Consider the following 15,059-nt stretch of genomic DNA (forward strand, 5'->3'; position numbering starts at 1 on the left):
CATTCCTACCAATGGATACAACTCCTGAAACAATGAGCAAACTTTTTCTGAAAAGACCGTGACAACAGAGAAAGGGTGGAAGACCTCGTACCAAACCATGACGCTGGTTACCTCAAGTACTCCTGTATTGTTTGAGTTGTCACCTTGAGCACGCACTTTGTAATTAAAACAAAATCCAGAAAAGGACTGCAATTCATAAGAAAATTTTTTAAAAATTGATATATATTTTGCAAGTGTCAATCACATATTATTTCCTACCTAGTAACTGGCAGGAAATTATACAATGTGAAAATCATGAAGTGATGCTCTAAGGACATATTTAAACACATAAAGAGTTGAAAAAAGGAAAGCAGCAGGAAAACCTACTACTAGCAATGTTATTTCTAAGCTACTAGGTTTCCCTAAATTTCCACATGAAGGGAATTTAAACACTGAAATCCATTTTCCCTGTATTTTACTTTATACTGAAAACCTGACGAAGCAGATCATGTTGTCACTCTTCAAACCTGTAGCTCCACAGCCTCTTAATAACCACCCAAGTGTTCTGTCTGCCTTTTACAGACAGCGCCCCACCCTCCCAGAGACACTAACCTCACCTAAAGTCCAGCTCAAAGCTGAAGACTTGTTCAAACTCCTGAGATAAGGAGGGCTGCAAAGGCAAGTTAACAGCCCCTCCCGTTTGCTCTCCTGTGATTTATACTCACTTTCTGAGCTATTAGGGCAGACACACTTCACTGAGAGCCCAGCCGGAGCCCAGTCAGTGGACACCCCGCCCGTTCTCCCTCAGGAGGGCAGGTCCCTTATTTCATTAAAAGCACTGCAAATACATATTCAAGATGCAAAGATAAAGGTAGTCAGTAGAGGCAATTCATTCAGTGGGTTGGAGCTACAAGAGCATAAATCTCTTTTAAGGCTGCCACTTCTGAGCTCCTGCGACCTGCCCGGCATCTCAGCCCACCTGGAGTCTGGGTATGGAACATTCGCTACCGTACACAAACCTAGCAGCCCTGCTGCCTACAAAACACGGGGTAGTGAAAGAGAGATTTCTGAAACTGCAACACAAGATTGTCAAGGAGTTTACTTTTATAAAATTGCCAGCCCATTTGTTAACTTAAGCCATCTGTCCGGATGATTTGTTACTTGATTGGTCTAATAATGCTCATAAAATCGCCTAACAATAAAGTGATGTATGGATATAAGATATTATTCTAATTTGAATACCTTACCTATTCTCACCAATGAGCTGATGGAAGGGAGAATAAAGCAGGCTGTTCAGTACCAGGGAAGCAAAGAGTAACTCCTATCCTGAAGCCATCCTTCCTGCCCCAAATCACAAAGCTCAGACATCACGGGGAAACGCAGGGCACTTTCCCAGCTCCTGGAGAATTCATTCTCAAGGAAATGTGGCCACATAGACTATGTACACATTTGATGCGACTCTGACATTTCCACCGACCTCCATCAGGGCAGTGATTCGAGGTCTGTTCTGTTAACTGATTCCTTTTCTCTGACACTGTGACAGCTCCAATTATCACCACCCTCCCCGGTGTGGTGCCAATGGAAACAGCACACGCAAGGTTTATCATCCTAACAAAATAATGGAAACCAAATACGAAGGTGGTATCCGCGGAAACATGCCTTCCGTGGATCCCAAAGCCCAGTGGGTCGGGTTGGGCAAGGCGCTCTGCCCTCATTCCTTCCCCAGGGTCTGCACCCGCAATCTCCATCCTCAGCTTTCAGGCTTCCCGTGCTTATCTGTATCGGATTTCCTTACCGATTCTTAAATGTGAAACATTTGGAAATGCTTTTAATAGACAGCTCAACGTACTCCCTTCCCATCTCTTCTGGGGAGGGCTACAGCCTTGCATACGTCGGAAGGCTGCACCAGGCACAGATACTTTCACAGCTGAAACCAGTTACAGTTTTTAGCAAAAGGCAGATTTGACCAAGCTTCTCATTTACCTTCTTTACTTTGGGGTATCATTTATATTTTTGAAGGACCCCACTTGGTAGCAAGGTCTCACCAACCCGGGACAACTCACCTGCAGGAGGGGCCACTTGCCCCGTGGTGGAGCCCAGGCAAAACGGTTTCCCTGGCAACAGAGGCAATTCAGCACAAGTACCACAGTGTGATCAAGCTGTACAGGACTACTCACAGTTTCGGTTTGGCAAGCAGGGGCGGGGGCTCCTTTGTGGGTGACAGCAGGACGGCTGCGCTGGGAAGAGCTTTGCTGCCATCAGCTCTTCCATTCATCAGTCCATTCACTCCGTGGCCCAGGTGGACGCCATTGGTTTCCCTCTCCGTGGCGGAATTGAACTGAAGGGCCGCCGGGCTCAGCCCAAACACAGGGCCGGTCACGTGCTGGATCTCAGCGGGTTTCTGTGAAGCCAATTCAAAAGAGCCGGTCTCCCAGATTGGAGGGGGCAGCGGGGAGGGCTGGAAGCGGCCACTGCTGGCCTCTCTAGCTGAGTCGTAGCCGCAGTTGTCCATGTTGGCTGAGGGAGGGGACAGGAGGAAGACACCGTGATATGCTTAGGATCCACAGCCCCTTCCCACCATCACAGACAGCCTGGGAGCCCAGGGTCCTGTTAGCTGTTAAAGGAGCAATGCCGAGCGGGGGCCTGGTTCCCCCAGGCTTGATTTCACTGCACCTGTTTCATTTCCTGAATGGCCCACCAGCTGGGAGACCAGCTACCAATTCATTACAAACAAGAGCTAAAGACAGAACTTGGTTAAAACACACACACACACACACACATACACACAAACAGCATCAAAAAAAAAATGACAACACAAACAATATCAACTAATGATGCTTTGTCTTCTTGCATTTCAGCCCATGGATCTGATGGAACATCCTACCTGAGCTTTGCTGACGTTAGTGTAGGCTACAAAGGTTTTCTGTGCTGGGCAATGGGTAGTCACTCATTCATTCATCCATCATAAAGCCAAGTGAAGCTCTGAGTATAAGGGAAATGTCTTACAATCTCACGGATAATTTTTTCCCGTTCACATGATTGACACCAGCTGTAACTTGGTACAAAAGAAAGTTTTGCTTGTTACTGTCAATGGCCTGAACGCATCTTAAGAGTATCTCTGAGATACTCTTAAGATGAGAGTATTCCTTGCCTTGCCCAGAGTCCAGCAGAGCTCCAAAAAATGCCTACTGAGGTGAACAGAAAGCTCAGAAATAGCTCTTATGTTTGGCCTAGAGCAGATTTATTCCCGAGGAAAATGGGAAATACTGCATGTTAATTTCTGCCATGTGGACGTGGAGCCCGGAGTTTCGGCCACGTGGTTGGAGCACTGCACTCTTGCTGTGGCCATTTGCTGGGACCGTCTTCAACTCAAAATCAAAATACTGGGATCCTCCCTGGAGCTCTGATCATGACCCCAGAGTTTCCTGTTAACACTCAGAGCCCTCATTCCTATCAACTGGTGTCCCGTTAAGGTGAACTCGACATTTCTTCTCTTAATGAAGACGAAAAAGCACCAATTCCCCACTACAGCCCTAAACTGGTTTTTTCTGTGCCTCTGCCGCCCCCTAGCACGAGTTCTCCCTGTTCTAGAGAAATCCAGGTGCCATTCGGTGGCGTCTTCACTGCCTCCTAACCATGGTGCCCTGTACTGGGCTTGGCCAAAGAGGTATTTTAAAAACCACTGTAAAATAAACAACAGAAATGAGGCTGTAAAGACCGGTAAAGCTAATTAATAATAGTAGAAAACAGTTAACTAAAGGTCAAAGAAATACAGGAAAATAACTGTTGCAGGTTGCTTCCCTAGCAGTAAGTTTCTGAGTTTAAAAAACTGCCCAGAGATTTCTGAATGTTGGTTTTAATCATAAAATACATTCCTTTAGCTTTTCATAGGCGTCCAGTCTCAATGAAATCTGGTTTCTAAGATCTTTACAGCTTCTCTAGGTTTGTCTAGTGGGTTAAACAGTGACTGATTTGTGCCAGTATCTCCAGACCCCGTCGACACTGGTGTGAGCATAGTTCTGGGCCAGCAGGAGGCCCTTGGGCAGCCATCGCATTGTTTCCAAGACCAAGATCCCAAGACTGAAGGAAGAGCCCCACATGTGTTTCGCTGCTACATCATCATCACCTTTGTGTTTTCATCTCCGCTTCCCCTCCCCCTCTCCCACCCCAGCCTTTTGTTTTGTGATGAAACCCTGGTTGTGAGGATGACGCCCGGGGCAAAGCATTCCTGGCGGCTGAGCAGTCCTCCAGGTGGGTCCTTTCTGCCTTGGTGACCCGTCAACCCTTTGCTCCTCGCATACCTGAGGTGACCACCAGCTGGGCAGTGCTGGTCGCTGACCCGTAATCATTGCTCGCCGAGCATGTGAAGATCCCGGCGTCCTCGGGGAACGTCTCTGCTATAACGAGGGTGCAGATCTCCTCTGGAAGGAAGAGAACAGAGTAACTCATCAGAGGGCAACCACAAAGTTGCTCCAAAGAAGCCAGACCCTCTGCCTTTCCAAAACAAGCAAATTCAGTAACAATTATTATAGGGTCACTTTACAAAGTAGTCACAAGAGAATCCCTTGACATTTAATTCAACCTAGTGGCAAAAGCTCTGGAGCACGACTCATTCTCTGTGATTTTTCATCAGCCTTGGTTTTCTCACCTATAAAACAGGGATAACATATACCTCACGAGTGTATCTGTGTAGAGGACACAAGAAGCGTGCCAAGTGTGTGCCCCTGTGCCAGGCATATGGAAGATGCCAGCTCCTGACTAGTCTGGTTGATGGTCATGGAAGGCCTTTCAACTACAATGTAGCTGCTCAATTGAAAAGCCACTGGTGGGGAAAATCAAGCTTCTCTGAAAAGCTGACAATGGGGAAAAAAAAGAACATAACACGGAAATGTTTGACTGCAGACAATTATTCTGGAAACTACTGTTACACAGTGCAGCCATGTTCTGTAGCATGCAAAGCCCGGACTCTGGGACCAGCTGCTGGGGCTTGAATGAGGGCGCTGCCCCATGGGGCTTTTGTGACTTTGGTCCACCTCCCCGAACTTCAGTGCCCTTACCTAGAAGATGGAGATAATAAGAGGACCTACCTTACAGGATTTGTATGAATCATGACTCATCAATCAACCGTCACAGGGTTACTGTGAGGGGTGATGATGGTAACCGTGACAACAGCTGACAGTTACGTAAGCCCTTCTCAGGCAGTAGGTAACGCTAACAGCACTGAATATAGATGAATTTAGATTTAACCCTCATGTCAACCTTACGAGTTACATTTACTACGCTTAGCCTGTCTTACAGACAGGAAAGCTGAAACACAGTAAGGCTAATTGATTTACCCAAAGTCACGCAGCTCATGAGTGGCAACTTGAACCAAGATGGGCTCCAGACTCCACACTCCCCACGACCATCTATTCTTGTGACATGATACACACTGTTCTTAGGGTGCTGCCTGGCACGTGCTAAATGCTTTGTCGTCAGCAACTGTTAGCTGTTCCATTAAGAAGCTTGATCTAGCTATTTCTAATTAATTAATTAATGTACGTATGTATTATTATGGGAGTGCATTAACTATTTTTAAATTCAATGATTGTCTATATTGTACGAGTAACATAAGATGATTGTGTTGGTAAATGTTAAGAAAAGTCATATACTCCTGATTCCCACAGAGCCTGTCGATTATTCGCACATTATGTGGGCCACGTGAGACTCTGTACCATAGATTTTTTGCAGGAATGGCTGCAGTTACCCCCTCCTGCATCCAGGCCCCGCTGCATTGGGACTCTGCAGCCCCATTCCCTTCCCTAGCCCTGGGGTTTCGGCTGGCCTGACGGCTGTTTTAACCATGGAAGCGGTGCGAGTGATGTCTGTTCTGAGCCAAAGCCTCAGGTCCCCTCTGGTTCTGCTCCATCTCTGGAAGCCCAGCTGAACCCCTCAGCGATGGAGGCCATGGGGCTGGAGAAAGGGGCCCCTGAGCAGAGATAGGCCACCACAACTGAGACCACCCAGCTCATCCCTGCCAACCTGGAGGCCAGCCACAGCCCGTGGAGTGAGCCCACTCCTTTTTATTTTATTGATAAAAAGGCTCACTGAACAGAAGGAAAACGACAGGATGACAGAGAGCGTGAAGGAAGGTACCCTGTGTGTTTCTGAGTGTACTGCACACAGTTCAAGGCTTCTCAATCAAAGAGGAATAAAGTGTGGAAATAATTCAAGTCAGAGCTTCACATAAGATGAATCACTGGGAAAGTGAGATGTATCTGGAAAGGCAACGGGGACTGGGAATTTTAAATTGAATACATATGGTTACGAGATGAGTTAGAAGGGTCCTTAACCAGAGGAGGGTCAATAAAGCACAGGATATTACAGCTGTAAAGGACTGCACGTGGACTAGCCCAAGTTGCTCATTTCTTCAAGTGAGGTCCAAGGTCCAAAGGGACCCTCTCAAGGTCATGGTTAATCAGTGTGGAGGCCAAAATGCTGACGGTCACACCCCGTCCCCCACAAGCTCCTCCTTCCTACAGCACAAGGCCTCTTAGCTGTTCTGCATTTTTTCCTGGTCCAGGACATGAGAAACCCAATGTGAAATGAAGTAATAAAAGATTTAAGATGGGAAACAAGGAGTTTCCTGGATCTGAACACTTCAATTACTCTCACTATCCAAGTAACTCACTAGAAACCCATCTGCCCAAGTAGGTGGGCTGTGTGTCCTCCAATATATGAGATACACTGGAAGGATACAAGCCCAGTCCAAAGGACACTGTCACGTGGCCATGACGGTGGGAGAAGAAATGAACAGCCCAGTCTGTTGAGATTTGGGGAAACCCCCCCCCCCCCCCAATCCTGGCTGTCCTCTGGGAGATGGGCTCCATCTTAGAGGATGCTGTTGGGAGCCTGGGGCTGTCAGCTGCCATGGCTGACCCCACCCTCCCTGCACTGTCGTCCCAGGGCTGACGCACTTGAACGGTCTTCTCTCAGCCTGGAAAGATGGACTTCCTGGAGACACAGAGAAATGCCATTGATCTCAATGCCTGAGAAAACTTTCCCTGTAAACACTGTGTTTACAGTTAATACAATTCTGTGCCCTGAACCTACAATTTTAAATCAGGATAAAATCTTATCCAGCAGGGATAAGAGAAAGTGGCTTTGGAGTGATGATCTGGCCAACTCTTAGAGTGTCTTCTTATGTTATCTACAAGTTTGATTATTTTTTTAAGCTATGCCATTTTAAGAAAACCTGAGCTTGTTTATACAGTTGCCCCTTCTCCAGAGGGCCCTTTTGAGAATAAAAAGATTGCATGTTTCAAATCTGACTGAACTAACTTCATTTTCTATGAATTTTCAGGAACACTTCTATTGCATAAAATGAGGTAGACTCATGCACAGAGCTGATGACCGACTGGACAGTCTACATATGGAAGAAAAAAATAAGAATAAAAAAGCAGTGGCAAGTTCTTCTGGTGATCTTCGGACATTGCTATGTCTCAGGGACTTTTACTAGATAAAACATTAGTCCAATGCCCTAAAACTTGTGCAGCTTTGATTCTCTTGGAAAATTTCATCCAGAAGTGACAAGAGGCTTACATTTTGCTGAGAGAAAGGAGCATCTCAGCTTGGATGGCTCTGACATTACAGGGATGAAGAAAGGCAGCAGGATAGGAGATGAGCCCAGCTGCAGCACTGAGTTTTCATCTAGTAACATCTTATCCGAACAAAGACCTTAAGATATCTGTGAAGTACACTTTGGTGAGGGATGGGAATCAGAAAGTGACTGCCTGTCTCAAATAAAGGCAAACAGAGGCTCACTTATTTTTGTTAAAAAACTGTCCTTCAAAAAATGAAAAAATTTAAAGTTATTAATAACTCTAAGTGCAATCCTTTTTAATCCAATTTTCCTAACTGGTGACTTTTGATTTGAGGGCATATAATAACTTAGTAAATTGGAAACCATTTTTGCCAATGGTAAATTCTGCTTTCTGAAGTTACCTAAAAATTACTTAATCACATAAATATCTCTCAGAGGTTAACCCCAAATTTCACTCAAGTTCTTGGACATGCTGAACTCTTGGTTAAATACAAACAAAACCATTTTGTTTGCAGAAACATAAACTGATGAAGCAGCAAGAATAAATATTACTAAGTCCTCTGGGTAATGAGGGAACACTTTCATAAATGTCTTCCTTCACAGGTTTTTGTTTTCCCCCCTTTGGGGGCCAGCCTAACTTAAAAATAAAAAAAAAATCCAGCTTTTACCTTCCAAACCGCATACGTGTTTGGCTAACACAACTAATAAAAGAGGACTGGGCTAAAATCAGCAAGATGAGATTCAGTGTGGGTAACTCTAAGGCTTGTATAAATTTTTATAAAGGATTTTTAAAAACTTCAAACTGTACCATCTATAGAGAAAGATATTTAAAATACACAGTTTAAGACTCACGGACATAGAGAACACACTTGTGGTTGCCAAAGAGGAGCGGGCTGGGGAAGGGATGGATTGGGAGTTTGGGGTTAGCAGATGCAAACTAGTACATATAGGATGGATAAACAACAAGGTCCTACTGTAGAGCACAGGGAACGATATTCAATATGCTGAGATGAACCATAAGGGAAAAGAATATGAAAAAGAATGTATGTATATGTATAACTGAGTCACTTTGCTGTACAGCAGAACTTAACACATTATAAATTACCTAAGCTTCAAAAAAAATTTTTAATAAAAATGCACAGTTTAAGGAGTAACAATGAAATGAAACCCTGCACACCCATCAATAAGTCTAAGCAATAAGGGCTTCCCTGGCGGCGCAGTGGTTGAGAGTCCACCTGCCGATGCAGAGGACGCGGGTTCGTGCCCCGGTCCGGGAGGATCCCACATGCCGCGGAGCGGCTGGGCCCGTGAGCCATGGCCACTGAGCCTGCGCGTCCGGAGTCTGTGCTCCGCAACGGGAGAGGCCACAGCAGTGAGAGGTCCACGTACCGCAAAACAAAAAAAACAAAACAAACAAAAAAATAAGTCTAAGCAATAAAAGATGACCAATATTGCAGAATGCCCCATACGCCCTCCCCAGCTGAATCTTCCTTCCCCTTTAGAGATAATCACTCCTTTGATTTTCCTTATATGTTTACCACATATGTATGTATCCTTCAAAAATGTGTTCTTTAGTTTTTGTTTTAATTTTTTTTAGAGTATAGTTGATTTACAATGTTGTATTAGTTTCTGCTGTACAGCAAGTGAATCAGTTATACATATGCATATATCTGCTCTTTTTTAGATTCTTTTCCCACATAGGCCATTACATAGTATTGAGTAGAGTTCCCTGTGCTATACAGTAGGTCCTTATTAGTCAACTATTTTACACACAGTAGTGTGTATATGTCAGTCCCAATCTCCCATATTATCCCTTCCCCTTTTACCCCCTGGTAACCATAAGTTTTCTACATCTGTGACTCTTTTTCTGTTTTGTAAATAGGTTCATTTGTACCATTTCTTTAGATTCCATGTATAAGTGATATCCTATGATATTTGTCTTTTTCTGTCTGACTTACTTCACTAAGTTTTTAAATGCTGACTAACAAGCATTTATCTTGTTGTGTAAAGAAAAGGCCACCTACAGCCTCTTCAATAAGTGGTGCTGGGAAAACGGGACAGCTACATGTAAAAGAATGAAATTAGAACACTCCCTAACACCATACACAAAAATAAACTCAAAATGGATTAGAGACCTAAATGTAAGGCCACACACTATAAAACTCTTAGAGGAAAACATAGGAAGAACACTCTATGACATATATCACAGCAAGATCCTTTTTGACCCATCTGCTAGAGAAATGGAAATAAAACCAAAAATGAACAAACAGGACTTAATAAAACTTAAAAGCTTTTGCACAGCAAAAGAAAACATAAGATGAAAAGACAACCCACAGAATGGGAGAAAACATTTGCAAATGAAGCAACTGACAAAGGATTAATCTCCAAAATATACAAGCAGCTCATGCAGCTCAATATCAAATAAACAAACAACCCAATCCAAAAATGGGCAGAAGACCTAACTAGACATTTCTCCAAAGAAGACATACAGATTGACAACAAACACATGAAAGGATGCTCAACATCACCAATCATTAGAGAAATGCAAATCAAAACTACAATGAGGTATCACCTCACACCTGTCAGAATGGCCATCATCAAAAAATCTAGAAACAATAAATGCTGGAGAGGGTGTGGAGAAAAGGGAACCCTCTTGCATTGTTGGTGGGAATGTAATCTGATACAGCCACTATGGAGAACAGTATGGAGGTTCCTTATAAACTACAAATAGAACTACCATATGACCCAGCAATCCCACTACTGGGCATATACCCTGAGAAAACCGTAATTCAAAAAGAGTCATGTACCACACTGTTCATTGCAGCTCTATTTACAATAGCCAGGACATGGAAGCAACCTAAGTATCCATCGACAGATGAATGGATAAAGAAGATGGGGCACATATATACAATGGAATATTACTCAGCCATAAAAGGTAACAAAATTGAGCTATTTGTAGTGAGGTGGATGGACCTAGAGTCTGTCATACAGAGTGAAGTAAGTCAGAAATATAACAACAAATACCGTATGCTGACACATATATATGGAATCTAAAAAGGAAAAAAAAAATGGTTCTGAAGAACCTAGGGGCAGGACAGGAATAAAGACGCAGATGTAGAGAATGGACTTGAGGACATGGGGAGGGGGAAGGGTAAGCTGGAACAAAGTGACAGAGTGGCATGAACATATATACACTACCAAATGTAAAATAGATAGCTAGTGGGAAGCAGCCGCATAGCACAGGGAGATCAGCTCAGTGCTTTGTGACCACCTAGAGGGGTGGGATAGGGAAAGTGGGAGGGAGACGCAAGAGGGAGGGGATACACGTATGCATATAGCTGATTCACTTTGTTATACAGCAGAAACTAACACACCATTGTAAAGCAATTATACTCCAATAAAGATGTTAAAAAAAAAAAAAAAAAAAGGCCACCTTCCCACTGTCAGAAAAAAGTTCAACTTCCCCAGACGTTTACCAAAGCCCTCAGGGGTAAGGGGTGGGCAAGGCCACAGGGTTTCCTGGGAAATCTGGGGCTCCCAAGGGTGGGTCAGTGGGTACCTGGAGGGGCTAAGCTTGGGCAGGAACTGGACAGCCCGGAGGAATCACTGGTGGTGTCTGTGTCTCCGTAATCTCTCTTAAGGTCAACATGGCCAACTTCCAGATCTCAGCACCGGGTCAAATCAGAGCACTTCTGTGGGCGGTAACAGTGTTCCCAACTGACCCAGCAGGCAGTGACAGGCCAGGCCAAGCAGAGATGCCACCTGGGGTCAGCTCACCTGCAACCGTCCATTGTCAGGGCAGGAGATGGGCGGCGGCCCTGAGCTCTCAGGGATGAATGCCTTGCCATGTCTGTCCTTGTCACACATCTATGTGTAGCCATGCCTCCCGGGGACCCCGGCCTCTGGCTGCATTTGCTGTCATGCTCCTGTCCTCACATCTTGCTCTGGCCAGTGAATTCTCTCGCTGCAGGGAGCACACCCTACAGACAAGCTGTGGAGGAAAATCCTTGAGACCCTGCAACTCTGAAAAATCTTGACCACATCTCCTTATGGAGTTGGAGGTCATTTTACACCAGAATCTGGAAGGCGATGCTTCGCTGTCTGTGTGCCTAGTAAGCCTGCTGACAAGTCCTAGGTCACTCTGATACTGTTAGTTTGCTGTGACCTGGTGCTTCCTCCCTGGACACGGGGAGAATCATGGCCTCGTCCTGGATGTTGTGAATTTCACAGCGGTGCACGCTGCTGTCAGTGTGTTTTCATACGTTGTGCTCTCAGCGGGTCCTTTCAATCTGGAAACTGATATCCTTCCGTTTGGGGAATGAAAAACAAATTTCACTGATAATCTCTCCCCTTTGTTCTCTCCTCCTGGAATCCTACTTATGAACGTGTAGTCTACCGGGGCGGGTCTCTATCGTCTAATTTTCTTACCTTTTCTCTCTTACATCCCTTCTCCGTCTTTTTCGAGACGCTTCCTAACTTCCCTTCTGCTACCAGCGTTTTCCTCGCACGCATCCCTTGTTCTCTGAACGGCCCCCCTCTCCTTCCCACTTATACCTGTTATTTTTACTTCTTGGATGCACTGATTTTCTTACCCCTCCGACGAGAGCGTTGCTTTGTTTTTACATTTTCTTCTCTTTGCAAGTCTGTTTCCTCCAAGCTGCTTTCTGGGGAGTTGCTCGTGCTCTCCTGCATCATCCCAGAGGGAGGTTTCTTCAGATGCCTTTGATCTCTTCTTGTCCGACGTGGCTCTGAGCTGACGGGAATCTGGACAGCAGAGAGCAGCCGTTCGCCCTGGACTTCCCCTGGGTGTAATCTAGATGGCCTCTGTCTTGGAGAAACTCCCGCACCATTATGGATGGATTTTTCTTCTCTTGGGATGCTGCCATCACCCAGAAATGAGCCCTTCGGTCTCCACCAGGCTGGCCTTCTAGAGGCCAGTTTGGGGGGGCGGGGCAGAGGCACGCAGATCTCAGGGTTCCAACAGTCACGCAGTTTTCCCTTTGCTGTCTTGGTGCCTTTCCCTCTCTCCCCAGAGATTTCTCCCCAAACCTTCTTGGTTCACGAGACCCTAAGTGTCTCAGTCATTTTTTACGGTGCTCCAAAACCTAAAGATATACTGAATAGCCTCCTTCGTTAAGCAGTTCTTTCTAAAGAACGTAATAATATTTAGGTCTTAACAAGTTAGTTATTGTTTTAAAAAATACATATAAATTGAAGGAAAAATACCAATATTTTATTCTTAAATCACCACAGTCACTTACTAATGGATGTGTGTATCTGCTGGGAGGGCACAATCCCTCCTGGAATCAGATGGGACACAGCCAGCCTGCTTTCACTGTCCACCTGATTTTCACGTGGGACTTGCTTTTTATCACATACACACCAAAAACTCAGTTTCACAAAGATGCAACGTCACAGAAGAGAATGCAGAGTGATGTAATGTTGGAACTGTTTCAAGCCGGCAGTCGTCCCCGTGAGATGTCAAGTGTCACTGTGTTTGTCAAAAACCTCCAGCATCTCCAGAACCTCTGCCAGATGGTGTGGCACCCAGGGTGCCTTGCCACACGGTTTGGGAACCATAGGCTTTACCCAACCCACCTTTGTTTACTCCACCATCTTAACCTGGAATCGCATTCAAACATCCTCACCGTTGCCCTCCTACTGCTCAGCACCTCAGTACATTTAAACTATAATTTACTTCACATTGTGACTCACGGGACCAAAGCACAGATTCCACTCTCCAAGATCTAGGAGGGTGGGTGGCCCTGGATGCACACTGAAAGTCATAGCACCGCGCTTTTATGTGCACCGTTCCCCAACCAGCAAGACACGTTGGTTTTTGGAGTTTTGATTTTGCGTGCCATGAGACACTGCTACAGAAGTAACGCGATACAGTTTGTGGCTGTTTGCAGATGGCTGAGTCAGGACCTGAGCGCGGACAGCTGTCCAAGGAGTCTTCTGTGGCCCTGCCCCCACACACACACTGGTCTTTGAAGGATGCAATCAGGGTAAAGTCGGAACGTCAACAAAGGAGGCCAGAGCAGGTACTATGACAGACACATGTGGGTTCTGCGTAAGCTGACTGCTATGGACTCACAAAGCTGTCTGAGAAGATGGGTGATGCAAGCTGACTTCTGTCTAGACGAGATAGGAGTGGAAAACACATCAGACAGACCCAGCAGAGGAGTGACAAGAAAAACCTGTTTCCGTTGCACAAATCCATCGGCAGGGAATGGGCTATTTCCTTCTTTATCTAAACATCTAATCCCTACGGGGGCTGTGACCAGGCACTAGTGCATTTCAGTTTCATTTCTAGGGCTTTAAAATATCTTGCCCATGAATAAGAAAAAAGAAAAGAGATATATAAATAAATGAGGGGGGATATGGGGAAAGAAAGGGAGGGAGGGCGGCCAGCCAGCGGGGAGAGAGCACGGGTGATCATGTCAGGAAGGGGAGAGAGGGCAGGAAAACCAGAATGCTCAGATATGTTCTGAATTTCAAAGGCTACTTATATTTTAGCACTTGGAGAATATCTCCGACCTAGTTCTGTAAAATTCATCTCTTGCCTCAGATGTATCGTAGTCATGTCAATTTTTCTCCTCTCCATTCAACACTGGCTAAAAAACAGCCACAAGGGAAGCCAGTTCCTATGTACATTCTCTAAGGTTGAGTAGTTCAGAGGTCTGTGTGTTGGATGTAATAGTCCATCAGGTCACTTAAGGACAGTAAAAGATTCAATACATGTTCTGTTTTTTCCCCTGGAAGCATCAATGGTCAACTTCAAGTCAATGTTAGAAAACATTTGCCTATTAGTAAAGGAATCGCAATCATATCTGGTTCTGTCAGGCAAATCAGGACGTTGTTTAACTACAAATATGTGTTAGTATGTGCTTGTTCTAAAGTTCTAATTCATAACAACTCATGTAAGCAGCCACTTGAACAGTCGTTCATGCATGTGGATTTTATTTAATTCTCCATGTCAAGGGTAGATTCCTGAGGAAGGGTATTTTTTTTTTTTTGGCCACGCATCTCAGCTTGCAGTATTTTAGTTCCCTGACCAGGGATCAAACCCAGACCATGGCAGTAGAAGTGCCGACTCCCTGGACCACCAGGGAATTTCTCTGAGGCAGAGTGTTTTAATGGTCCTGTATGAAAAAAAGGAAGCAATTACAACCAAGTCGTGGAGAGTATAATTGTGGAGGAATTATCAGAGGTCAAGGAAGACTAGTGGTGTCTTGTTTTTCATAGCTCCTGACTATATACGTGTTTGCCTTGTATTGACAGATTTGCTTGAAATATTGCTCTATCAAGAATTATCTGTCTTCAGCAAGCACTATTATTGTGGTTTGAACGGAGGAGTCTGTTTCCTTAAATGCTTCCAGATCGAACCAAAGGGAAAAGAAAAATAAGAAAATTCAGTGAACACAGCGAGGGCAGACTTTTTCATACGCTGCTAGGACATGCAGTTTACGAGGAAGGCCTTCCGTCTCCCGCTCTT

General features: G+C 45.0%; 1 protein-coding gene across 1 annotated transcript in view; it reads right to left on the bottom strand.

Moving 5' to 3' along the window:
• Positions 1–15,059, bottom strand: part of PALLD (palladin, cytoskeletal associated protein) — a 417,875-nt gene that overhangs the window by 219,264 nt on the left and 183,552 nt on the right. The window contains exons 8-9 of the mRNA XM_007457377.1: positions 4,281–4,400; positions 2,157–2,496 (exon numbers count right to left, since the gene is read on the bottom strand). Coding sequence (XP_007457439.1) covers positions 2,157–2,496; positions 4,281–4,400 — 460 coding nt within the window. The remainder of the gene's footprint in view (positions 1–2,156; positions 2,497–4,280; positions 4,401–15,059) is intronic.

This window comes from Lipotes vexillifer, unplaced genomic scaffold (genome assembly GCF_000442215.2).
Source record: "Lipotes vexillifer unplaced genomic scaffold, Lipotes_vexillifer_v1.1 scaffold668, whole genome shotgun sequence".
Classification (NCBI taxonomy): Eukaryota; Metazoa; Chordata; class Mammalia; order Artiodactyla; family Lipotidae; genus Lipotes; species Lipotes vexillifer.